We start from the raw sequence: 27,472 nt of genomic DNA, 5'->3' as shown, positions 1-27,472 counted from the left end.
CGTATAGAATGGTAATTAAACATGACCTTGGGCTTGATCAGATTCACATTTAATTCATCTTAGTCTTTTCCATGCCACATCCATAATTAACTGTGTTTTTGGCACAGTACTCTTTCTGCAGTTGTGGCTGTGCTCACTGTACACCAGAAGGAAGAAAGAGTTTAAAACCTACGTGCATGCTTCCCCTGCCCATAGATTTAGCATCATACTAAAGAGGGCAAACCTTCTTGCAGTAACCAAACCTTCAGAAGGAGTGTATAATTGCCGAGGTTTCTCTGTTGTAGGTGATCAGTTATGAGACACACACCTTCTGCATATTTTCCAGTTCTTTGTTTAACCATTTGATGAAAAATTCAAAATAGAGGTGAGCCTTTGTTTTACAAGAAATACTTGTATACTTTTCATTGCTCACATACACATTCATTCAGGGACTGACCTTCCTCTTTGCGTGGATTTGCAAAGATTTGGAATGTTTTTAAACAGCATTGTACATACATTCTGTAATACAGAAGAAAATAAATAAATATATTCATCCAGAGACTATTTCACCATGAAAACTGTAGAGATCATACCTTACTTTAGGATGCGTTCAGAATAAGAACATACCATACATGCAGTTGACTTCTGATTTTTTTTAACTTTGCCATTTCCCTCTACTAAAAAATATTTCAAATTCAAATATTAAGCACACAAACATGCAACCAGAGTTTACATAACAAACACACAAATGTTGCATGAGAAACTTTTATTTCTGGAGATGCCCCTCCTTTTCTAAAATGAGAAAACCCAACCCTTAACATCTGAACTTATAAACATTCATATCTGTACTTCGAAGGTAAACATTTGTTGTTTAGGAGTCACTCACAAATCATGATTATTGTGCTGTTATACTTGTGCAAATATTATAGTTATACATACAGGCGATTCATTCATTCATGTAGAGTCAAATCACTTTGAGTGCTATGGCTGGTGGGACTGCCAAAGTATTTTTTCCACGGATGCCCACCTCCTTTCCACCCCTCCCTTTCTTTCTTTTTCTTTTAAATTGACAAATGCATAAAGCTGAATGTGCACAAGTTAAATGTACAGTATGTAAGTTGCAAGCTACCTCTATCTTAATGGTAAATTACTTTTACATTTTAAAAAAGTGTGGGGTCAGATGGATCCCACATACGATTTCTGTAGGTTTTGTGCTTTACATTGAGGATTATTGCCAACTGTGATCATTTTTATGTAACTGTATTATCTTACTGGAAAAAGGAAGATCTCAATAAATACTATCTTCAAGCTTGCAAATGTCGTCATGATGCTTAATAACGTTTGCCAGGTATTTTACACATCTGCCTTCTTGAGATACACACAGGGTGGTAACTTGCAAAGACAGCACATATGGTCACATATATCCTGAGAAATCTGGGAATGAGCAGATGGGACTTCTATAAAGCAAATGCTTCAAAATTATTTTTTTAATGAAAGGGTTTTTTAATATAAAAGAAAGGGCAGAAGGGGATATGGACCCCTTATGATCACCCCCAGTTTTGCTCTTGTGTAATTTCTTTTGGGGCAGGTTCATAGCATGCCTCATTTTTACCTACTCCATTTGTTCTCCTGAATACTCTTTTTTTTAAAAAAAAAAATCATAAATCTACTCTCGTAACAAGTGCCATTTGCAGCATCTCAAAAAACAAAGCAAAAAACGTATGTTTCTTGAGTTGTGGTGCCATCAAGTGGTCAGCTCTATCCAGCAACTTTTTATTTAACGGTGTTTCTAGAACTCAACTATGTTAACTATGAGCCACACCAGATGAGGTACCTCACATCTCTTTAAATTCATATTAAAAACAGCAATTGGGAAAGGAGGGCAAATGAGATGGGAGGTGGCTTTACTCTTTCTCCAACATTGTCATCCCAGTCTAAATTGCCATCCATAACTGTTATTTTCCTGTGGGGGGGGGACATGTCTTTCCATTGGATCATGTTATCTCCGACAACTAGTCTAATCGGAACAAGTTTCTATAGAAAAATACCCCAAATAGAAAAATAGTCTTTAAAATTATGAAAGTGTTTTTAGTGTGAAAAGCATTCAATATAGATTTTTAAAAAAAACTTATTTACACTCATATATTTTGTGCAAAAACACACGGGGTAAAGAGCAAGGAGAAATGTTGCTATGCATTTAGTAGACGTGTGGCCCTGAATGCCTTAAGTCTAGCTATACTTGAAGTGATAATGATGCTCCTGTGCTGGGGTTATTGCACTTTAGAGACTACAGCTGGGGGCTCATGTGACTGAATGCTCCTCCATAGAAAAAAAGAGCAGGGAGCTTCCTCTTGTTGGTTCAGCTTCAAGTGGAGATGTGCTTCCTTCATCAAAAGGTGAACTTCACTGTTACCTGAGACTTCCAGTGAAAGAGTACTTTCTCTCTCTCTCTCTCTCTCTCTCTCTCTCTCTCTCTCTCTCTCTCTCTCTTTTTTTTTTTTTTTACTAAGGAGGAAAACATTCAAGCAAAACAACTTCACACTTGAGTCCAAGGATATGATCCTGAGCATGGTAGTTATTCACATTCTCTCTCTCTGAAAGTTCAGAATCTTTTTCATTGGCTTGCCCCAGGAACTGTTCCATCTCAAATGGAGCCTGTTGTCTCACACAGCTCGGCTCAATGCAAAGATTACCAGGCGCCAGCCCTTGTGCTGCCAGAACCCCAGAGGCTGGTGCCCCGAGAATCAGCTGAGTCCCCGCTGCTCCTTGTGGCTGGTGGCTTCTTCAGCTTGCTGTTGGTCTCCAGGTGTGGGGTGACTTCCTCTAAGGAAGAAATCTCCAAGTCACTGTCCTCCTCCTCAACGAACTGCAGCAAGGGAGAAGAGAAAACAGATAGGAGAGCAGGCAGCAGATGGCAAAGACCAGCCACACTCTCTTATCTTTGCAATGGCTCACATCCTCCTCCTTCAAAATCACCCTAAATCAGTGAAGAAGAAGATACTTCTTGGGGAAGGCACACCCCACCAGGGAGGGCGGGGTATAAATTTTATTTATACCCCGCCCTCCCTGGCCAAAGCAGGGCTCAGGGTGGCTAACACCAATAAAATCACAGTAAAAAACATAATGGGGAAAAAAAAACCATTTAAAATACTGGTTAAAATGCAATTTAAAGTGCAGCCTCAATTTAAAAGTAGCCTATAAATCAAGACCATAAGGGGAGGGAAACATAAGGGTCAGACTGAGTCCAAACCAAAGGCCAGGCAGAATAGCTCTGCCTTGCAGGCCTGCGGAAAGATGTCAAGTCCTGCAGGGCCCTAGTCTCTTGTGACAGAGTGTTCCACCAAGTTGGGGCCAGTTCTGAAAAGGCCCTGGCCCTAGTTGAGACCAATCTAACCACCTTGTGACCTGGGACCTCCAAAATGTTGTCATTTGTGGACCTTAAGGTCCTCTGCGGGGCATACCAGGAGAGGCGGTCCTGTAGGTACGTGGGTCCTAGGCCATGTAGTGGTTCCAGTGCTGGGACACCAGGATTCAAGTCTCTGCTTGGCCATGACACTCCCTGGGTGGCCTAGGGCCAATCACAGTCTCTCAGCCTAACCTATTTCATGTACATCACCTTGAACTCATTGAAGGAAAGGTAGGATATAAATACAACAAATAAGTAAATAATTCTTAATTCAGAGCTGTAGATTCAAGTTTCCCATTCTATGCCCAGTACCAGTTTTTCCACCTACTACCCATGAGTCAGTATACAACTGGTGGGTTTTCAAGTGGTTGGGTGCTTTGCACTGTCACAGTTAATGGGTGCTGCTCAAGAGCACCTCTTTCCATGTGTCTTGTGCAGGAGAACCACCTGATGGATCGCACCCTGTTAGTTGAATCCCTGACAGCTGCAATCCTAAACACGCTCATGAGCAAGACTCATAGAACACGGAGACATTTATGTTTGAGTAAATATGCATAGTATAATGTTACTGAGAAAGAACTGATGAATGAAAAGCAAAGGTAGCTGTGTTGGCCCAAAAGGAGGGGGGAAATCTAAAATCCACAGTAGGACAATACAGAGGTACCTCGGGTTAAGTACTTAAATCGTTCCGGAGGTCTGTTCTTAACCTGAAACTGTTCTTAACCTGAAGCACCACTTTAGCTAATGGGGCCTCCCACTGCCGCCGTGCCGCAGAAGCTCGATTTCCGTTCTCATCCTGAAGGAAAGTTCTTAACCCGAGGTACTATTTCTGGGTTAGCGGAGTCTGTAACCTGAAGCGTATGTAACCTGAAGCGTATGTAACCCAAGGTACCACTGTATTTTTATTAGGTCGTCAAGCATAAAATGATGTAAGGGTGAGCAAGCTTTCAAGCTCTCCAGATTTCCTCATCATGCTGAATTAATAGTCCGGAGCAAAAACTGGAATGATGTTTCTTATGGGTTAGAATTAGGCAGAGAAAGGGAGATACCACCTGTCTGATTTCCTAAGCTAATGTGTATTGTATAGTACCTGGATTTTTTTAGTAGTTGGGCCAGGTTTAGGAGCTTCTTTGGTAGGGATGGGAAAGAGTTTAACTCCACCAGCAGGCTTTTTCCCAGATGCACTCAGTGTCCTCTCCAGATTTTTAGCCATTGACTGCACCACTGTTTCTACAAGAAGCAAAGAATTGTTGTTATTCATTAAACTTGCTAGTCATTCATTACTCAAGTTGTGCATTACTCAGAGGTCTCCAAGTGACTTGCAACACATCTAAAACATAAAGGGTGGTATTATACTAACAAGTTCCATCAGTGCAAGAATTTTCACTTGTGTAATGGGAGTATCCCCCTCTCCTCCCTTGCATGTGTCCTGCACCCTCCCCAAATCTATTCCAGGGGAAACCCTGATAACAGATTTAGTGGGTGCAAAGAAAGAGAAGGAGACGATGTTCTCATGAGCAAGCAAAACTCCCTGGGATGGTGGAATAGTTACCTTAGTGCTATGCTGGGTTCCACCCAAATACATTACACCATTAACAAATTCAAACAAAAACCTACAATTCATATACATATTAAGAGTTAGGATCCGAGTCTAGACATCAGATTTAAAAAGCAAAGTTGTTCATAATAATAAATAGCTTCTTAGAAGGTTATGACTGACCTAAGAAATTGTATAATTCTAATGAAAGCTGTCAGAATGACAAAACTAAGAAATGAGCTGACGTGTGTCTGACTGGAGAGCTGGTCCAGGAAAACCTATGGCAATAAGTATCTAGCACACGAATTCTTGCCACTGCATAACAAGAGCATTCGTGCACAGTGATAGCACAGCAATTGTGCATCCTCTCAGGTCACAGATTGTTGGCATACAAATACTGCCCTTGAATGGGCTGCAGCACATAGAAAACGTTTTTTAAATGCTATGCCAGCCATGTGGAACAACTACATAGGTAAGAGCTTTCTAGCCTACCCTACTGCATTATAACTAGAGAAGCCTGAAGAATTTGAGCCTCACAAATTCTTGTATGAAATGTCCTGATCTGCACTTATCAGATCAAACTGCATATCAAAATGACATAGCCAACACATTTTGCACTTCTTTCAATACTGCAACAAAACCCTGGAAGTTGAAAAGCACCAAATATGGATTTAAATGCACATTTTCGGAGAACATATGCATTTAAATAAGCATTAAAATACACAGTTCAATGCATATTAAGATGTGCATTAATATATATTAAAACATGCACGCACACACACCTGAACGAGTCTCTGCTGTTGTTGCAAGGACCCTTCCCATACTGCCTTTCCCCTCCGACAATTCTATGTCAGATGAATCCCAGTCACTCTCTTCATTCTGCGCTGCTCTGGGAGGGTCTGGTTCTGTCTTGCGGGGTGTAAACTTTGGGGATGTAAAGTTTGATTCCTCTTCAGACTCTTCTTCAGAGCTGAAAGGCGAAGTGCTGGAGAATGGAAACAGAGCAGAGTGGGAAACAGAAACAAAGGATGGAGGAGAATTTCATTTGGTGCATTTTTTAAGCGTACTGATCTCATTCAGTACACTTCCAGGCTAATGTATTTATCAGAATGTAATTCTGGACTTCTCCAAATTTTGGGATGCATTTCTCAGCTCAATGCACGCACGCACAGACACACACACACACACAACCTCACCAAAATGTGTGTAAGAGTATGTATGTATTCTTGGATGAAATAAGGTTAGAAAAGCACACATTGAGGAAAAATGTATATTTTGTGATAAAAATACATACTGACGTACATATTTATACATGAATTTAAAATATGAATTTATTTATTTTTTAAAAACATCTACACTACAGATTAATGCAGAATCGAGACAGGACAGGACAGATCTATGAACAAACACATGTGAAACTGACATGGGTAAGAAATGAAAATCCCCAGCTCTGCCTACAGAGTTTTGGAGCAACATCCAACTGAGACACTTTTGAGAGATTCCCAGGGTATTTTGCAAATCTTAGCCAATTAACAAGGTCTGCTGGAAATAGCTGTTTTAGGACGAGTAACACTCTCCCACACAAAATTAAGATTAAAAGTTAAGCCGCACTTTTCTTCATGAAATTAAAAGCTTGAAAAAATGTTTGTAAAATGCCTAAAACATAATCACAACAGTTCAAATCACATCATCAGTTTTCATACACAATAACCAAGACAATTCAGCATAAAAACAGAGAAATGGAAGTTTAACGCAGAACTTTAACCCACCTGGGATGATGGGCAGCAGAGTATTGAAGAGATGGTGTGCTGCTCCTCACTTGCTTTGGAGAAGGCATCCTGGGGGTCTCCACTGAACTGGCCTTGGAGTTCACTTTGCTCCGAGGGGCTGGTTTGGGCATCTCTGAGGCATAAGGCTTGAATTCAACTTGTTGCATTCTGTGCTTAGAAGACACAACCTGAATTGCAGACTGTGGGCTCCTTTGGCTTTTACCTGAAAGAGATGATTGGAAACATCTGGAGGAAAACAAATTGACCAGTATCTGACCCAGGTAAATAATACACACACCCCAAATAAAATAAAAGCAATGCGCTGAAAATCACTATCCTAAATTAAGAATATCATAGGGAAACTTTAAGTAACGTTGCCTTCCAGATGTCTGGACTATGATTTTGGGCTGATAGGAGTTGTAGTCTGGAGGGCTTCAGGTTGACAAAGGCTGTCACAAAGCCTCTTACCTGAGGTTTCCGAGAGTGGCAGCGAGAGATCACTTTCATCCCTCTGACCCCTTCTGACTTTCCTTTTCACTTCTTGCTCAATTTTGTCTCTTAAGGCGAGGAGCTGTGGAAATTTTTTGGCCTTCTGCTGTTGTTGGGTTTTTATCACATCTCTCAAATGTTTATAGGTTTGAGCAGGGATACCTTTTGAACCCTGAAAGAAAAACAATTATGAATAAGGCAGATTGCATCACTGCGTAATTCTGTTCTTGGGTGGTAGACGACAGCCCTTTCCATTCATAACTGATACATAGAACAAATACGTTTTGAGGGAGGGGTGGAGAGCCCTCCAGGTGTTGTTGGACTCTAAATCCCACAGCACTGCCAGGCAACCTGGCCAGTCGTTGGGATTAATGGGAGTTAGAGTTCAACAACATCTGCAGGATCACAGATTTTCCATCTTTAGTTTACCAGCTATCGGGTAGGGATGGAGGAGAAATTCCATTAAGTTTGCACTCTATCAAATTCACACCTTACAAAGTCAAGTGAGAAACATCTTTGAAAACTGCGCTTTTCTGAATTTGAAGTGTAGTTGCTCCAGCCAATGTTTACAAAAATGCATGTATTAGGTTAAAGGGTGCATTAAAATGACTATATCAGTGAAAATAATGCACTATATCAGGATAAATTGCTGTTCAGAGAGAGCCAGTGTGGTGTAGTGGTTAAGAGCGGTAGTCTCATAATCTGGGGAACCAGGTTCGCGTCTCCGCTCCTCCACATGCAGCTGCTGGGTGACCTTGGGCTAGTCACACTTCTTTGAAGTCTCTCAGCCCCACTCACCTCACAGAGTTTTTGTTGTGGGGGAGGAAGGGAAAGGAGAATGTTAGCCGCTTTGAGACTCCTTAAAGGGAGTGAAAGGCGGGATATCAAATCCAAACTCCTCTTCTTCTTCATTTGTCAAAACTACAATTTGTTCTAGAGCAATTTGTAAATTCTCATTTTTTCCAGTCTTAGAGAACTGAAACTCATAGATCCTTCCATCCCTATTGCCAGATAAGCTTGCAAAGAGCTGCTAATAGAGAAACGGGCCGACCAGAGGACACAGAGGCCTAGACCTCCCTCAAACCTGGAGTGAGTCCTGACAGGCAAACACATTACGGTGCTGTCATAAAAATAACTGCAGGTGAACTGTGGGAAAGTATTTTTTGGACCCAATATGGGAAATTTACAGAATTTCAATTAATAAGTTGATTATGAAAAGGAACACTTCCCCTGATATGGTCCCTTCTGCATGCCATTTTCCTCAGATGAAGATTCCTAGTGTTGATGAGCACCAGGGTGTCTATTTTCCTGACCAGGTATGAATGTCCACACATGCTGAGGCTGTGTTGGAGGAACTTGTAATAAGACTTGTCTCTAAATTCTCAGACATACTAGGCATTGCAATCCTCAGTTGGATATGGAAAAGGAATTCAACGTTGGGCAATTGACCACAAGGGGAAAAGCTCTCTATATCTACTTTCCCTCTCTCATGGAACTTACCCGCTTCACTCCCATGCTCTCCAGTTTCTCTTCAAGGGTCTCTTCCAGTATCGGCCGGAACTGTTTCAGCAAGTTTGGATTCCTCCTCAGTGCTTCCAGAACCCTCTTCTTTCTGTCCAGAGTATCTTCCAGTTCTATAGTGAAACCAATGGCAAGAACCAGAAAAAATCTTAAGAAATGGTGGCAAATCACCACCCCATCGGTCAGCTCTGGTCCCCAAGCAATCTTTCTTTGGGAAGGGGGACCAGTGGGCAGCATCACGGTGCTTTGCTGAATGGAGAGGAACTTCTCCACACACCTTGACAGAGAGGAAAACTATGTTCAGAGTGATCATCAGAACTGCTTATAGGATTCTGGCACCTTAGTATGCTGCCATTATTTTCATATCCCAGCATAAGGCTGACACCTAAACATTTGTTTCGGGTGATCAGAAATATGTAATAATTTTGTGAGCACAGGCAATAACATTGGGACCAGCGTTAGTCTTTGCTATACTGCCTGAATTAAAGGTAAAGGCAAAGGTACCCCTGCCCGTACAGTCCAGTCGTGTCCGACTCTGGGGTTGTGCACCCATCTCACTTAAGAGGCCGGGGGCCAGCGCTGTCCGGAGACACTTCCGGGTCATGTGGCCAGCGTGACAAAGCTGCTCTGGCGAGCCAGCACCAGCGCAGCACACGGAAACGCCGTTTACCTTCCCGCTATAAAGCGGTACCTATTTATCTACTTGCACTTAAGGGTGTTTTCGAACTGCTAGGTGGGCAGGAGCTGGGACCGAACGATGGGAGCTCACCCCACTGCGGGGGTTCGAACCGCCGACCATACAATCGGCAAGTCCTAGGCATTGCAGTTTTACCCACAGTGCCACCCGCGTCCCCACTGCCTGAATTATCAACTTCTAATTACAGTCGTACGTCAGAAGTCGAACGGAATCCGTTCCGGAAGTCCGTTCAACTTCCAGATCATTCGGAAACCAAGGCCGACTTCCATTTGGTTACAGGAAGCTGTGGAAGCAACGTTGGATGTTTGGGTTCCAAAGAATGTTCGCAAATTGGAACACCCACTTCTGGGTTTGCGGCATTCGGGAGCCAAAACGTTCGACTCGCAAGGCATTCGGGATCCAAGGTACAACTGTATTCTGCCACTGAATGAGAGCTTCCAATACTTTATTCTTTTGCTATTTGAAGGGGGGGGGGGAATAGAGTTCTAAATATATAAAGTAGGCCTAAAACCCACCTGCATCCTATGGCAGCTTGACAGAATCCAATTAATAATTATTATAATCAGTAATATGATGCTTATCTGGAGGTGGCAAACTAAAGTTAAGAAACCGTCTATCAGTGAAGTGCAGTCCTGTGTAATTAGCCAGGGTGGGGTGCGCTATGGGGGGGGGAGCTTGTTCCCTGTGCAAAGGGGTGTCTTGGTTTCCAGAGGTAATGGGCTAGTCATTGGCTTCTGGAGACCTATAAAGGTCCTCTGGTCAGGTTGGACTTTGGACAACAACGGTATCTAGCAGAAAACTGGAGAAGAGCAACTGAAAGGGGTGAAAAATACCTTCTTCAGTAGATTCTTCTGATGTTTCTGCCTTAGGAACAGTTATTTCTGGAAATTAAAAACAGTAACTTAGGAAAAGGCACATTATTCAAATTCCAGTTGGTGGAACTCACAGTTCTTACACATTAGCATGGAACTTAAACTGTAGAGTTTCATTTATCCCAGAAAAAAATTGATTTGTAGTTTTGTCCTTATGGAACTTGGGAGCAAAGCACTCTTCTGGAGCTCTCAAGGATCAGCCAGAATCTCTCAGATTAGTTACTCTGCATGCCTATTTCACATCTCAAGATCGCACAAGTGCTTAAATCTACCGTATGCTTGCAGTACTGAAATATACAAAATACACTGGGGGGTTTTTTGTACATGTGAATTTGTGTGTGTACATGTATGATCTAAATTGTATTTATAGTGCTCAGGATGATAAAACCACTCAGTTGTTATGGAGCACATTAAACATTTCAAAAGACCTCTAGGCATGAAATCACTGAAAAGTTGCTGGATGAGCATGGAATAGCTTTGATGAAAGCACTGGATTGCATATTTTGGTTAGAATTTTGAGAGTAATTTTATTATTTGCAGTAATAAATCAGATTTTTCTGCTACTGTTGGACTGCATATTTCAGCACAAAGGAAAACCCTTCAATGCCGAGTTCCAAGCAACTTAATGATCATTCCAGAATCTTCTCATACTTCAGTTAAGTCCCATTAACTTTCACCAATTCAATTATGAACCGGGGAGGTTTAAATGTGATTATAAATCCTTCCTTCTCCAGGCCTATCAACTGATTTAAAGACCTGATGCAAGTGTACAGTACTTGAACACGTTCTCAAGTTCTACAGCAACTACATGTTACCAGTTCTAAGAATGTGTAAATGAAAAAAATGCATTCTTTCTCTGTTAACCACTGCCTCCCCTCCCCTCCCCTCCTATGTATAAAAGTTTAGACTAGAAGCTCCTTGGGGCACGAACCTGACCTCTTGTACTCTGTCAGATATCATGCACACTGAATCAACAACAATAACTGCAATTATTGCTCACTCTTCCTTTGTGGCTCTACAATTCAGTGATTAATTTGACTGCAGTATCTGTCACTCAGTGACAGTAGACTGGACTCTTCCAACAAGCAGAAGAAAAGAGAGGTTGCTCTCATTCCAAAAACAAGAATTCTTATTGTCTGCTAAATCGCTAGAGACAAAGACTTCGGTCCCCTTAGCAGCATAATGGGGAAAAATTGACTGTAGTAACTCTCCCTCACAGATGTGCTCTAAGAAAAAATCTTCTTTTACCTCTGCAAGTAGACTGCAACCTTAGAGCCACTATTAATCACTAATCCTTGATGTGCAGTTTGTACTGGGGCTGCAAGAAATCTTAGTTTCCAGAAAGCAATCTGTGGTTGTCACTATCTATAACAGCAAATAACTATGGAATCAATTGGGGCTTCCTTTGCTTCTGGGCCTCAGTTCCAATTTTAATTCCCACAGACACCAAAATCAGAGGTGAAATGTTCAGAATGACCTTAGAAAAAGAGCTGGATAATTAACTTCACTGTGAGCTTTTGAATCAATAGATATGGCTATTACAGAGTTTCCTTATCTGCCTGCCTAAACCTGCCCAGTTTCATACAGTTTGTCAAAAGAGAAAAAGATGCATCTAGTGTTATCTATGGAAATTCATTCAGTCTAGATTTTGACCATTACCTTTAGGTTTGCTAGAAGACAAGAGCTTAATCTGCAAAACAAAATACGTTATTAAAAGATCAGTTTTATTTACAGATTTAGGAACTGCTTACTTACTGTGATTGTCCACATAATCAGGAAAAAAGCAAAACAACAGAAAAAGGAGCCCCAAAGATGCACTGTATTCTTTAGGCAGGGCAGACATGGGGAACCATTGGTCATGCTGGGCTGGATGGGAGTTAGAGACTAACAGCTTTTGGAGGGGCACAGCTTCCCCATCCCTGTACCAGGATCTCATTCAAAGTGGTCCTCTGGTATAAGCCCTGCTATCATATGAAAGGTTCTCTTCATCAAAAGAACTTGAATAGAAGAATCACAGTGTAGAACAAGGGAGTTTAATATCAGGGGAACATTCAAACATGCAGATTGCCACCTGTTATTTGGCAAGAGCAGCAGCATGTAATTCTGCTTATTGTGCAGATTGAGTCTTAGAGCAGAAGCAACAGTCTGCTTCAGAACAGGACTCAAAACTCTTGTTGAACCTGAGCCCCAAGAGGTGGACAGAGTGCTTCTTACAGGACTGAAGGCAGGAGGCCATATTCAACTTACTGTTTTCTCCTGTGACTGGATGATCTTGACCTGTTCCCTGAGTTGTGCGCTGAGTGTTGCTATTTGCTGCTTGCTGTGCTCGGCCATTTTCCATTGGTCAGAAGACAAGGAGGCCCGTAGTCTCTCATTCTCACCCTTCAGCTGAGGAGATAAGAACAAATTGTTTAGAGATTTGGGCATGAGGACCCACTGCATGAAGGTAGTGTTATTGTGTGTGCAGGCTCTGCCCTCAGCATCCAGCACAATGTATACACAGAGTCTAGGCATGTAATAGTTTGTTGCATTGTATATGCATAATCTCTGTTTGTGTATCATGCTCTACACAGGTGTGGGCAGATTCTGTTCCTATTTGGACACTGACTTTACACCAGTACAATGTTTGAACTCTTAATGAGAGTGAAACATACATTCTTCAGCACACTCACCTCTTCCTTCTCCATCTGGTGTTCCTTCTGAAGATCCCTCAGTTTCCATTTCCATTCTGTTTTCTGATAAATTAAAAACAACAACAACCTCAGTCTTAGCCAAACTTATTTGTACTCACCCAGCCCTATAAAAGAGGCTCCTCATGAGGCCAGAGGACCATTACCCAGCTGTGGGGCGTGAAGGCTGCTCAACGGCCCCATCTTTTTGTGCCTGCCAAACAGCTGTGTCATGATTATGATGATATTTTATTTTCTTCTTAATTACAGTGGTGCCTCGCAAGACGAAAATAATCCGTTCCGCGAGTCTCTTCGTCTAGCGGTTTTTTCGTCTTGCGAAGCAACCCTATTAGCGGCTTAGCGGATTAGCGCTATTAGCGGTTTAGCGGCTATTAAAGGCTTAGCGGCTTAGCGGCTAAAAGGCTATTAGCGGCTTAGCGGCTTAGAAAAAGGGGGGAAAGCGAAAAAACCCGCAAGACTCGCAAGACGTTTTCATCTTGTGAAGCAAGCCCATAGGGAAATTCGTCTTGCGAAGCGCATCGAAAAACGGAAAACCCTTTCGTCTAGCGGGTTTTTCGTCTTGCGAGGCATTCGTCTTGCGGGGCACCACTGTATGCTGTTTTAAATGTGCTTTTTATATTTGACTTCACCTACCAATGTCTTCTTTTGAAATGTTTTGCCTCCTATTGTTAAACCATGTTGTATTACTGTCAGAGCACAAGGGACATCTTCATAAGTGACTCCACAACAATCTATCTGCTGCCATCATTTCCCACTCCCCACAATAGTTATATAGCTTAGGTTTTATGGTTTGGCTCCTGGGGTGGGGCTTAGAATGTAATGGACTGCAAAAATAAGATTGTATTCTCAAGTGTCTTCCTCCTACCCTGTTATATTCTACAAGCAAGAGATGATATCTTGCAGAGCTCACAAGCACCACATCTATGCTCACGCACCTGTTGCTCAATCTTTGCCTTCATCCCCTGTAGTTCCCTCTGAGTCTTCTTCCATTGCTGCTGGTCAGGTGACTCATCATCCTGCAATGTCCCCAGATTAGAGACCACTGCACTCTTGCCTTGTAGTTCCTGCAGCTTCTGGAGGAGGAATAAGTGGTACATGTAAACACTTTGCTGGCAAAGAGCAGCAGCCAGAGCTATTAAGGCATCACTCAGGTACAGTAGGTTAGGTTTCTGTGCCATATCTGATGGAATATAAAAAGCAGAGTTGTCATGTAAGTTGGGACTTCCCTATGTAGGTATGAATACCTGTTGGGAGGAACACCAGCTTCTCGCTTTGTGTTTTACTATCTTGATTGGGCAAGGACGACTAGCTAGAGTGTGGATATTCCCCACAAACAGGAGCATAACCAATCGCATGGCTCTCCACTTTCTGCATGGTGATGGAAATTCAGCTAAGTGACCAAGACCTTGCAAAATTATCCAGGCTATTTATAACCAGAAAAGTGCATTCTACTGAATAATCTCCAGAGAAGGATGGAAATTTTGGCAACACACAGGGCACCACATTACCAAGGTCCATCCATGCTCAAACAATGTGATTTATCCTTCTCTAACATAGGGAATTTTATCAATCCTTGAAGAAAAGGCCCTGCTGTTCTTTTGTGGTAATATTTAAAAGCAGCATGCCAGTTTATTGAAGGCTGTGACTGCCCTGAATGTTGAAGGAAAGGAGAAAGTTGTGCATTCGCCTTACCCCCTCCAAGGCGGAATTCTTGCTGGCAATGTCCTTGAATTCAGTGAGGAACAGGTGCCGGAGGTCCTCCATCTCCCTTTGAAACTTTACCCTCTCCTCCTCCTTCCATCTCTCAAATTTTCTTCTACTTTCCTCTTCTCTTTGCCTCATGTGGTCTGCTTCCTATCAACAAAACAACAAGATCTGAAGCTGGAAATAAGCTGGTTAGAAAAGACCAGTGGAAAAGTTGTGGCTATGGAATGATTTGACAGCAGTTTCCAGAAATCTCACTCGTTCAAACGGAAGTGGAAATACTCCAAGCAAAGGGCAGGACGGTCCAATTCTTGCCCAGCTAGTTTAAGCTGGATATTCAACATGGCAACAACCAATAGCTTGGAACAGTGGGAGGGGGATGAGTGGAGTGGCAATGACCTGCGCAGACAAGTTGCCCTATCAAATATATTAAAAGTACAATCTTATTATGTCTAGTCAAAGCTAAGTCCCACTGAGTTCAGGGTGTATGATTGTCGCACACAGGAACATAGGATGCTATCTTATACTGAGGCAGGTGGTCCATCTAGCTCAATAGACTCTGACTGGCCATGGTTTCAGGTAGAATATTTCCCTACCTGGAGACACTAGGGATCGGACCTGGGGTCTTCTGCTTGCAAGGCAGATGCTCTGCCATTGAGCTACAGCCATTCCCTGATATACGTGAGGCTCACAAGGAATTCCTTTACACTGGTTTATTGGCCAACCCACTGAACAGCAGATACCCAGGCCAAGAAATTATCTGAGATGACTGGCATTGTTCTGAAGGACTTCCATGTGCCTGCAAATGTTTGCCCTTCAGGGTCCCCTCACACCTTCATAGCGTGCATGTTTCTGCAATGGAGGCAACTCACCTTTGGATTTATTTTTATTGGAGCAGAAGAAATATTGTTGGATGGGTATTTTTTAAAAAAGGTTTTGTTCATTGGTGTTTTTAATCTGATTTGAATGTCTTTGTTATTTTACTTTTTACTGTGTAAATCACTTTACTACTTTCAAAATGCAAAAATGGGACTCAAATATAACAAACAACCAACAAGCCTCTTCCCTTCCAGCTGCCGTGGTGCAAAAGTGCATTATCAAGAGTTTCGCATGCACTGCTTTCACTTTGGCTACAAACAGATTGTTGTAATTCAGCAAGCTATGAGGGCTTTGGCTTTTGTGAGTTCATACCTGAGCCCTGCTTTGGCTCTCAGCCTCCAGTTGGGCATGGGTTTCCTTCAGTTTGACCTTCAGTTCTTCAATCTCACTTTCCATTTGTACCACTTGTTTCTTCTTTTCCTGCTCTATAAAATTCATTCAGAAAAAGGCACAGTTAGTTATGGCGTCAATTGCAAACATTTTAAACTGTGGTACCCAGGAATGTAAGATGATGATGATGATCAGTGCTTTTTTAAAAAAAAATGTTTAGAGGTACTCTCATTTTCCTACTCATATTGAAATACTGCCCCTCAATGAGGCCAAACTTAGATTCACAAAATGTTTAGGGGTATGCGTACTCCTGCATTCCCCCAGAAAAAAGCACTTATGATGATGGTAATGATAATAATAATAATAATAATAATAATAATAATAATAATAATAGTATTAGTAGTAAGAATAATACTCTGCCCATCTGGCTTGGTTTTCCCAGCCTGAAACTCTATTTTTCATTTATTTTTCATTTAAAACATTGCTTTGTATGCCAGGAAAATAATATTTGACACAAGTGCATTAACATGGGCCACATTTCAATCCAGTAGTAAATGTGTTTAGGCCTGTTGATTTCAAAGCACACCAGCACAGCTAGCGCTATAACGGATTGTCATCATAAATTATAGTGGGACCACTGCCCTCTGCTGGACAAAACCATGCCCAGAGCTAAATTTCCTCTAGGTTTGTGGATTTTGTTTTCCTCTCATTTTGTGAACTTCCTTTGCCACCTCAATAGTATGTGTGTGGTATATTTTGCAGTTTTCTTAGGCTTCCTAGAAGAATTTTGTTCCCAGTCATAAATCCAAAGCTATACCTCAGAGAATCTCATGCATATTATTTGGTGAGGTAAATCAATTTGAACAAAATGTATTTGTCATGTTTTAATCTATATGCTTTATGGCTAACCTTATAATTATGTGAGTATGAAGTATACCCTTCTGAGGTGGGGCAGTTATAGTTGCATGATTGTATCCAGATTTGCAGAATGACATCTTAACATTTTCCAAAATGCTGGATGTAAGTACATTAATTTCTGATGTTGCCAGTATGGCTCAGAATCAGTTTATATGTGAAATCATTCAGAAAAAAAATGATAGCTACTGAGCCCCTTATTTGTAGATAATGGGCAAGCTAAACAGTTTGTTTCATTATAATGATCTTTTAATGTAAAAGGAAATCTCTCCAGATTTTCTACCCATGAGTTAAGGGAAAGAAAATGCCTGAATGCTTAATTAGTAACAAACTACTGGGTATATGGAGAGAGGCACTCAAAAATGAAATGTTTTTACAATTTGATTGATCCAATGGGCCCCTGATGGTCTCAAATAACACTTCAGATCAGGGGCAGTAACTGTGCTGTCCTGCAGATGAACTGTAACATCCATCACCCTTGACTACTGGCCATGCTAAATGGAGCTGATGTGTGTTTGAGCCCAGCAAAATAAATTTGGGCAGGGGCACTGCATTCACTACCCCTGCTCTTGGCAATCTGGAAAACAAAGGGTCTCTATGTGTTAGTTAGTTAGTTAATTAGTTATTAAATTTAACAAGGACAAGGAAAAGAGAATGGGGAAAAAATACTTGTTTCATCAGTGCAAAGATTTCTGTTTGTGCAACACAACTTTCCCCCCTTCTCTGTCAGTTTGCATTTCTTAGTACAGAAACTATTGATCTGATGTGTAGAGATCTTTCCTATTCTAATTAATTCTAATTCTAATTAATTCAAGTGGTCTCTGGAAGCTTCTCTGTGTGAAAGAAACAAGCAGAAGGTTCATGATGTTTCGGTTATTCCTTCAGACGGTGCTTTTTTCGGGGGGGGGGGCAGGGGTACGAATACCCTTAAACATTTTGTGAATCTAAGTTTGGCCTCATTGAGGGGCAGTATTTCAATATGAGTAGGAAAATGAGAGCACCCCTAAACATTTAAAGAAAAAAAGTGCTGCCTTCAGAGAAACTGAGAACAGCTGGCTTAAATTGGTTCTGTTATCTCTTCTGTCAAGGTCATGATGACTATAAAAATAAGGCCAGAAGAAGCCTGGGTTTCACTTTCTCTTTCTATCTCTCTTTCTTCTGGTGTGGTGTTCTGTATATAGTATTAAGGTTTAGACTTATTACAGTGGTACCTCTAGTTGTGGACACGATCCGTTCCGGGGTGCCATTCACACCCCAAAAAGTCAGCAACTAGAGCGGCGCTTCTGCGCAAGCGCGGAGCATGATTGAGCACTTCTGTGCATGTGTGAAGCACGCAAAACGCTTCTGCGCACACATGCACGGTGAAACCTGGAAGTATACACTTCCGGGTTGGTGTAGTGGTTAAGAGCGGTAGTCACATAATCTGGGAAACCGGGTTCGTGTCTCTGCTCCTCCACATGCAGCTGCTGGGTGACCTTGGGCCAGTCACACTTCTCTGAAGTCTCTCAGCCCCACTCACCTCACAGAGTGTTTGTTGTGGGGGAGGAAGGGAAAGGAGAATGTTAGCCGCTTTGAGACTCCTGAAGGGGAGTGAAAGGCGGGATATCAAATCCAAACTCTTCTTCTTCTTCTTCTTCAACATGAACCTAACGCAACATGAGGTATGACTGTATAAATTATTGTAAGTTTAATTTAAGTCTGCTGCAACTGGATTTCTTATGGATGGTGCCAATCCTGAATGTATTGGATTTGCAACTGTTATGCTCATTTGTCTTCAGTAGCAGTAAAGCTCTGCTGCATGAACTATTAATTGCCTCTGGTTTACTTTTGGGGAATCCTGCAATGTGTTTAAGTTTTCACTCTGCTAACTATATGTTGGAATTCTGCTCTGGATCAATATTGAGTAGATTTTCTATGACATTCTCTTCATGTGTGTGCTCTGCACATTCCCCAAATGTGCTCTGGAGCATTGGGGAACTCCCAGAACAGATTTAGAGGGCACACAGGCTGTCCTGTGGGGAGGGGAAGGGGGAAGTTCCACTGCACAGCTGAAAGTCCTTGTGCTGAAGGAACAAGCACACCGAATAACAATGCCCTCTGTATTTCGGATCGGCTATTAGTTATTATGGTCCCCATATGTTAATGCTTGTTTATACTGATGTTTTAAGACATATATAATTCTTTTCTTCTGTGCTGCTAAAAAGGGGGGGGTATTGCTGGTTTCTTTTTGTATTTGTGATACTTTTAAGACACTGTAAACCAATTAGCAATTATTATTAGTCTTGAAATACGAAGCAGTACATAAGGAAATAACCCTCTATGCTCACCTGCTGCAGTGACCTCTGGGTGTCTGCGCAGCATGTGGGCTTGAAGAAAGGAGTAGTTCATGAAGGTCTTGTCACAGAATTGGCACTGGAGAAAGACAAAGAAAAGGATAGACAGGTCACACGCTGGCCTGGTTGACACATCAAGGTAAGCCAGAAGGTGGCTCATCATGTCCGCATGAATGTGTTGGCTCCCAGCTAGGAACTCACACTGCTCTCCCTCTCCCCCGGGCTTTTAAGTTAGCCTGGGAGGACACCTAAGCCAGAGTTTGGCTTAGCCTGTCACTCAGACCAGGGATCAGGCTGAAGATGCCTCCTTCACGACCATGACCTGCAACTGCAGGACAAACTTTGGCAATAGGTCAAGGAGAAGAAAGCTGAATCACGATTCTGGATTTAGACCACATGCTAAGCCAAACAAACCAGGACCACATTCATACCACACATTGAAAGCACTATGACACCACTTTAAACATTCATGGCTTCCCCCAAAGAATTCAAGATGCTGTGGTTTACTAGGGGTGCTGAGAGTTGTTAGGAGATCCCTATTCCCCACACAATTCCCAGAGAGCCTTGGGAAGAGGGATTGACTGTAAAATCACCCTGAGAAACAGAAAACCATGGAGGTGAAATAGGGGTTCCCCAATAACTCTCAGCACCTTAACAAACGGCAGCTCTCGGAATTCTTTGGGGGAAGCCATGACTGTTTAAAGTGGTATCATGGTGTTTTAAAAGCATGGTGTGAGTTTGGCCTATGTGTCCATGAGTGTCCTTCTTTACAACCTTGACAGCTATCACATAGATGAGGGTTAGGCAACCTAAGGCCTGGGGGCCAGATGTGGCCCAATCGCCTTCTCAAACCGGCCTGCGGATGGTCCAGGAATCAGCGTGTTTTTACATGAGTAGAATGTGTCCTTTTATTTAAAATGCATCTCTGGGTTATTTGTGGGGCATAGGAATTGGTTCATTTTTTCCCTTCAAAATATAGTCCGCCCCCCCCCCCCAAGGTCTGAGGGATGGTGGACCAGCCCTCAGCTGAAAAAGGTTGCTGACCCCTGACATAGACCTAAAAATCCAGAGGAGGAGCAAAGCATTCCACTAGGCCAACTCCAAGCTTAATGCAGGACCAGATGCTCAAACTAAATCTGAATCATGGGCTGTTTGTGAATGGCTGCTGAAGTACTAACACCCAGACAGCTGTAACCTCCCCCCCCCCACCCAATGTTTGCTAATCTATCTTTGCTTCTGCAACCACAATCAGGCAGATGAGCTGGAAGAAAAACAAAGATCATTCACATTTCCTTGACAGGCTGCTGACTGAAAATCCACAGTGCATAATGCAGCTCTGTATGCTCCAGCTGTCCCTATTTACCAAGGACAGTCCTCAGAAAACAGAAGGTATTTAAACAGAAACTGTCAGGTATGCTGTAGTTGCATCCTGCATTGTAAATCCTGCACTGAACAGAGGGGTTGGACGAGATGACCTGTGGTACAACAGTGCTCAGGCGATCTCTCCAAATCCTCCACTGTGTTTGTGGGCACAGAAACTTGCAGGCTCATTTCACCAAATTTCTCCAGTATCTCCAGTACCTTATCTCCACCCACCACCTACAAAGTTTCCCCTTCTCCTTTTGCTGCCACTGCAAATGTTAGCAGCAGCAGCATTGGGAGAATGGGCACCATTTTACATCCTCATCAGTCCCCTGGATCTAACATCATCCTGGAGCATTGTGGGGCTAAGGGTGGCCGCCAGAACAAAACGGAGGAGAATATCTGGAGAAAATTCTGCTGGGGAAAATTTTTTAATTAAAACTAAATCAGGCTGAGGGGATGGCAAAAAGAAAGATCTCAGGCATTTTTTTCTCAGGGAAATGCCATCTGAGAAGTTTGGGCTCAGCTCCACCTTCAAGGTCCTTTCCTACTTTCCACTCAATACACCCACCCAAACAGCAAATAGGTGGAAGCTACCACCGGCAGTATCCCTGCTGGGAGCAGTCTGTGCATCCTCATGTAGGAGCACATTCTGGGAGAGAGGAGGGGGTAGAGGTGACCCTGTTGCTGTCAACTGATGGAAATTGGCCCAATCTGGGCCTGTCTGCTGCCCTAGTCTGGGAACTGGTATAGCAAAAGTGCATTTTTGCCCCACCATCCACCCTTGCTGGCATGAGCAGCAGTGTTGCTGATGCAGTGGTGGCTGTGCCACTGTTATAATCAGCCACTGCTGGTGTGACACATGGCTTGTTCTGCCCATGTGCATATATAGGCACACAGAAAAGTCCACTAGCTTCCCTTCCATCCCACCAATAGCTGTCTATCCCAATAGTACACATATGCTCAAATACTTCCTACAGCATGCCATTGTGGTTAGGATGTGGCGGGGGGCAGGGGCGGGGGAGGCATACTCCAGCAATGATCCTTACTGTGAGAGCAAGGCTGTCCTAAGTACCCATGTGTGTCCCTATTTACAACTAGGGCTGGGTGATATACTGGTAATTTGTATGGTATGGCGTTCTGATTGCAATACTGGTTTCAGACATTTTGAGCGGGTGATACATTGTGCTGGCCAGGGCCATGATGTATTCCCAGCTCAATTTGCCTGCAGACAGCAAAGGCACAGACAGGCAGACAGAGCCCAAAAGGGTTCTGGACAAGCACTTTCTCCACCTCCATCTGCCTGTGCCTTTGAGGAAGCCCGCTTCTCCGGCTCACATAAGCCAGAGCAGTATGGGGGCTAGTTCAGCTGGAGGCAGGAAGCTTCCTGCCCCCAGCTGAACAGTTTAATGAAGCCCCTGCCCTTCTGGCTAACATAAGCCACAGAGGTATTGGGGCTTGCTCCCATCGTTCAGCCGGGACACTGAGGTCCAGCTCCGAGGGCCTTCAGGAGGTTCCCTCACTAAGAGAAGTGAAGCTACAGGGAACCAGGCAGAGGGCCTTCTCGGTAGTGGTGCCCGCCCTGTGGAACAGCCTCCCATTGGATGCCAAGGAAATAAACAACTATCTGACTTTTAGAAGACATCTGAAGGTCTCCCTGTTTAGGGAAGTTTTTAATGTTTGATGTTTTATCGTGTTTTTAATATTCCGTTGGGAGCTGCCCAGAGTGGCTGGGGAAACCCAGCCAGATTGGGGGGGGGGTATAAATAAATTGTTGTTGTTATTGTTGTTGTTGTTAGGACTGGGTGATGGGAGGAAGAAGCATCCGAGTTACATTCCAGACATCATGATATATTCAACATCAATGTTGAATACTAGATATCAGCTAGCCCTGCTTACAATTATGAAAGCTGCACAGAAAGCATGCAGCCATATCACTCACCTTGTGGTAGTTATTGGCCCCAGCTTGCAAGAGCAATTGCTGCGTGGCAATCATCTTTTTACGCCTCCTGCTCTCTTCCTTGACACCCTTCAGCTCTTCTGCTTGCTTATCCCAGTCCTGCTTGACGCGTTTGAGGTCTTCCAGGGTCGCTTGGTGTTGCTCTTCCTGAAGGGCCAGGCTCATGCTCAAGTACTCCTGAGAGTGCAGCAGGTACTCGATGGTCAGCTGGGCCATCTTGAAGACTTTCAAGAGCACAGGGTCAACTGGCTGCTGACAGTAGGGGCACTTTTCTGCATCGAGGTTGCAAAAGGTGATGCTGTTGATGTTCTCCTGCAGAGTGGCAAGGTCCAGCTCGCGAGCCACCCGCTCCACATCGATGGCACTGAACCGCCTCCAGTCGATCGTGTCTCGCCGCAACTGGAATTTAAATGCGGGGACCATGCTCGGACCAGCGAGCATGCTGCCCAAGAGATGGCTGCTGCTTGGGAAGTTCACAGGAAATGTGGAGCCTGGCATACCTGTCCAATAATGACGGTGTGCAGACAGTTGTGGTGGGTAGTAAATATTAGCAGCGAAAGGCTGGGCAATGAAAAGGATACAAGATGAATTAAGGCTGGAACAAAATGGGAGCTGTACTTGTGTACTTGAAGCAGACCCAAAACATATACGTAAGAGCCTGCTGAATCCGGCTAATGGCCCATCTAGTTCACATCCTATTCTCAGTGGCCAAACAGATCCCCATGGGAATGTCTCAAGCAGGACCTGAACACAAGAACCCTCTTCACTCCTGTGGTTCCCAGCAATAGCTATCCAGAAGCATTACTGCTTCTGACCCTGGAGGCAGAGCACAGCCAGCATGGCTGATAGCGACTGCTAGTCTATGTCTAATGCTCTTTTAAAGCCATTCTAGTTGGTCGCCATCACTGCCTGCTGATGGAGGGACTTCCATAGTTTAACTATGTTCCGCATAAATAAGTTCTTCCTTTTATCCATCCCGAATTATCCAACATTCTGATTCATTAGATGTTTGTGAGTTCTAGCGTTATGATAGAAGGGGAAACGACCTTTTCTCTATCCACTTTCTCCATGCCATTGATTTCTATCATGTCACCTCTTCCCTGCCCTTCATCTAGACCAGTGGTTCTCAACCTGTGGGTCCCCAGATGCTGTTGGACTACAACTCCCTAGGGATGATGGGAGTTGTAGTCCAACAACATCTGGGGACCCACAGGTTGAGAACCAGTGGTCTAGACTAAAAAGTCCCAAAATGGGGCAACCTTTCCTGATAGGAAAGTTGCTCCATTCTCTTGATCATTTTGGCTGCCCTTTTCTGCGTAGCCTGCAAAACTGATTTCCTTTTATATTATTCTACTCGGTCCTCGGGCACATGGGAGAACTCAGTCGGTGGAGCAGGAGACCCTGAATCTCAGGGTCATGGATTCAAGCTCCATGTTGGACAAAAGATTCCTGCATTGGGGGTTAGACTAGATGACCCTCATGGTGCCCTCCAACTCTACAATTCTATGTTTCTATATCACTTTACTTATTACCATACTAGATCGTTGAACAACCACAGATTAGAAACAACTACTAAGGTTTCAAATAAGTGAAGAAAATAGCAAGATGAATAGGTGAGCAAATCAAGGTGACTGCTGTTTCTAGCTGAAATGTTTGATTCATTCGCTATTAAATTCAAAGTTGGCTCTCAATATAGGCTTATCAAAAATACAGGCGAGGGTTCCAGCTTCCATATAAAAAACACTCCTGTACTCATGTACTCAAACAACTATAATTTGAGTTGTGTTGATTCCTACTCAAATAGAAAATGCACGAGAGTCACTGAGCTTTCAGCTCTGAGGACTAAAAAAATGAGGACATCTGATATGGTACTCTTATTATAACAATTTGCTTTCAACATTTAATTGCCACAATTACAAAACCGCTTACAATGTAATCCTAGACATGCTTGTTCAAAAGAAAGTTCTATTATGCTCAATGGGATTTACTTCCAGGAATGTGTGCATAGGATAGTAGCCTCTAGGGGAAAGTACTGTAAAATGATACATACCATTTTTTCCAGTATAGAAATGCTGTTCTGATCTATCTGGACCCCTTGCTTATTCACAACAGACAGTTGTGTTGTGCAACGGTGTGTTACTAGGTGTGTCCTGGCATGATGGTAACAGGACTCCAAAGTTTCCCTCACAGTAGCACAAATATACCATAGCTAAGCAGCACGCTCCAAGTGGTTAAATATTCATTCTTGGCTTTGTATGTATTTGTTTGCAGCTCCAGTATGAGCAAACAAGGATCACAATGAACAACTAGGTGATAACATGTCTTCTCATCTGCCAGCAAAGCTGCTCTGCATTCTACACAGGACAAACAGGCCAGTCTAAATATGAAAGACTAAATGGACACCAGTCTGACATTTGAAGTGGCAATATTCAAAAACCAGTGGTGGGACAGTTCAACCTACCAGAATACTCTGTAAATTACCTTAAAGTAGCCATCCTGCAGCAAGGGAAATTCAAAGGGAGATTGCAATATGAAACCACTGAATTGTATGAAAGGGTTCAGTGCTATCACTTGTGGGCTGAACCGAGACAAAGGACTTTAGCATATTAGAGATGTTAACTGCTTTACAAAGCATGGTGCCTGTGCCCTCAATAACTATTTGTGAAGTCCCACTGTTAAATATGGAATTATTACTCTCTGTACTTTTCCGCTTTTCATTTCCCTCTGACTTCACTTTTAACAGTTTCCCTCTACCTGCCCCACCCCCCATACCAAAACCTCAGGATAACACTTCATGCATCTGATGAAGTGGACTGTAGTTCACAAAAAGCAAGTGGCATAATAAATGTGTTAGTCTTTTAGGTGCCATAGGACTCCTGGGGTGTGTACAGCCTGCATAATAATGTGCATTCAGTGCTGGATGCAAGTGCCTTTTAGGGGTGCTGTACACACAATGTCCTCCCCATGCTGTCCCAGTGTCCCACACTATTTGCCCACCTGAAGCACATTCTGCTGCAATGGTTATAATCTGCTTTGTGCTGGGAGTGCACTTCTCAAGCACTTGCTGTTTACCTGCGCACAGAGAGAGCGCTTTCTTAGGTCCCCTCCTGTTGGGGCAGACCTACTGATGTTACAGGGCTGTTATCACTCCCCTCACCATGTTTAACTTGCCTATGAATGAAAGGGGCAAAATGTACAGGTTGATGTAATTTTCAACCAGGCCCTTGGCTGATTAACATTCTAAAGCCTTTTAAATGTGTGTGGGGGAGGAGGGGGTTGTTGTTTTGTTTCTGTTTTAACTGTTTATTTGTGCTTTTATCTTGTATTTCTATGTTGTGAACAACCTTGAGATCTTTTGAGTGGTATAAAAATCTAATAAATATTAATAGACAAATAAATTTTCTTGCAGCTGCTGAAGTCCCAGGGGCCCTGTCAGAAGCAAGGCGGCAAGCCACATTGTAAAGCATCATTGGTGGTGCTTAAACAGAATTACAGGAAGCTGCTTAAACAGAATTACAGGAAGCTGCCTTATGCTGTCAGACTATCAGTCCATCTCACTCAGTATTGTCCGCATGAGTGTTTCTCAATCTTCAGTTCCCCATAAGTTGTGGGGTTACGGCTCCCATCGTCCCTGATTAAAAGGGTTGAGGGTCTCCAGTTGTTTTTGGACTACAACTCCCATCTTCCCTAGCTAGCAGGACCAGTGGTCGGGGATGATGGGAATTGTTGTTCAAAAACAGCTGGAGATCCAAGTTTGGGAAACACTGGTCTACACAGATTGGCGTGGGTTTCAGACAAGGGTCTTTTTTAGCCCTTCCTGGAGATGGCAAAGATTGAACCTTCGGCTTTCTGCTAACACTGAGTTTCTTCCCTCCCCCTACCTTTTCTCTCACACCATAGAAGAGAATGGCCTTAGTAACATGCCTCTCTTGACAACCCTCGACAACCTCTCTGGAAAACTGCCCCTGGATTTCCAAGTGCTAAGAAGCCCCAATGCCTCCGAAGAGAATGATGCACCGGGCCTTGCTGGCCGCGGAATGTCGAACTCCCCTCTCCCCCCCCCCCCGCCCCCGCAATTTTTGGCTAGCAATTTCTACTCAGGCAGTTTCAAAACTGAACAAGGAGCGATGCCTTTTCTCCTCCTCCGCCTCCTCTCCTCTCCTTTTTTTTTTTTTTTTTGGTGACAGGCTACTTTATAACCAGCATGCCCCAACTCAGCGCCCCTGCTTCCCTTCCCAGTAAACCAACTCCCCTTCCTGCCACGCAGCCCCCAAGTCCTCCCCTTAGCTGCTTCAGATTCTCCAGTAAAGTTTGCAAGGAATCGGCTTTTGGAGAAAAGTTTCCTAGGCAGGCTGCAGGCAGGAGTAGCTTGGTGGACAGCGAGGGAGGAGCTACTATGTAGATTTAGTTCGCTTGGTCAGCTCAGCTCCTTAAGTTTCCAGTCTGGAGGTTCCTGCGAGTGTTTGCAATTTAACAAGCCACTTCATCCGCTGATGTTTTCCGGAGCGGTGGGAACATGCAAGAGGGAAAGAAGGCGAGCAGTGGCTTGAACAAAGCAGAGCTGGTTAGTCCCACCTCTCTGCATTCCTCCTCCTCCCCCTCTTCCCTCCCTCCTTCCCTCCTCCAACTCTTTTGCCACAGAGCTTCACGATGCAACGTTTCAGTTCTTTAGAGTACTAAACAAAGCAAATCCTTACCTGTCCCCAGGGCGCATGTTTTGTGGCGTGGGGTTGGGAACTGGGCGCGTGCGAGAGAGAAAGAAAGAGAGAGATCTAAAGCAGCCTGGATTTGGAGGCGCAACTCTCTCCGAGCTGGAATCTTCCTTCTCTCCTCCCACCCAGGAAATTCAACACCATCCAGCAAAGCGCTGGTTCCCCACAGCGACGAATCGCCTCGGCCTAAATGCACAACATCAGGCTGAAGCGGGAGAAAGCAGCTCCAGGGCTTTGAGCGCAGAGAGCTGCTCCCTCGAGGATGGGGGGGGGGGGATCGCTGCGAGGCCGTCCCCAAAGCCAAGCCGTTGCTGTAG

General features: G+C 43.5%; 1 protein-coding gene across 6 annotated transcripts; it reads right to left on the bottom strand.

Annotated features, from left to right (window-relative positions):
• Positions 1 to 730: 730 nt before the first annotated feature.
• Positions 731 to 27,422, bottom strand: DZIP1L (DAZ interacting zinc finger protein 1 like). 6 transcript variants are annotated; one of them, XR_014007762.1, is made up of 17 exons: positions 24,494 to 25,148; positions 22,426 to 23,004; positions 19,116 to 19,200; positions 15,856 to 15,968; positions 14,653 to 14,814; positions 13,896 to 14,033; positions 12,943 to 13,005; positions 12,518 to 12,658; positions 11,930 to 11,960; positions 10,232 to 10,279; positions 8,681 to 8,814; positions 7,160 to 7,352; positions 6,692 to 6,914; positions 5,705 to 5,907; positions 4,476 to 4,615; positions 2,028 to 2,845; positions 731 to 1,982 (listed from the first exon to the last, which is right to left on the bottom strand). XR_014007762.1 is itself a non-coding variant. In XM_081192588.1 (16 exons), exons 2-16 carry the CDS (start codon positions 22,939 to 22,941, stop codon positions 2,669 to 2,671), a joined length of 2,367 nt encoding a protein of 788 aa, XP_081048714.1. In that variant the 5' UTR covers positions 22,942 to 23,004; positions 27,141 to 27,422; the 3' UTR covers positions 731 to 2,668. The 6 variants fall into 6 exon arrangements, 2 of the variants coding, with proteins under 2 accessions (XP_081048714.1, XP_081048713.1); XR_014007763.1 differs by having other exon boundaries at positions 731 to 2,455; positions 2,486 to 2,845; XR_014007764.1 differs by having other exon boundaries at positions 731 to 2,451; positions 2,486 to 2,845.
• Positions 27,423 to 27,472: the final 50 nt, after the last annotated feature.

The sequence above is a fragment of the Podarcis bocagei genome (assembly GCF_964188305.1).
Source record: "Podarcis bocagei genome assembly, chromosome: 4".
NCBI classification, from domain to species: domain Eukaryota; kingdom Metazoa; phylum Chordata; class Lepidosauria; order Squamata; family Lacertidae; genus Podarcis; species Podarcis bocagei.
The sequence above is the reverse complement of the archived record's forward strand: the minus strand, read 5'-3'. Positions and strand labels throughout refer to the sequence as shown.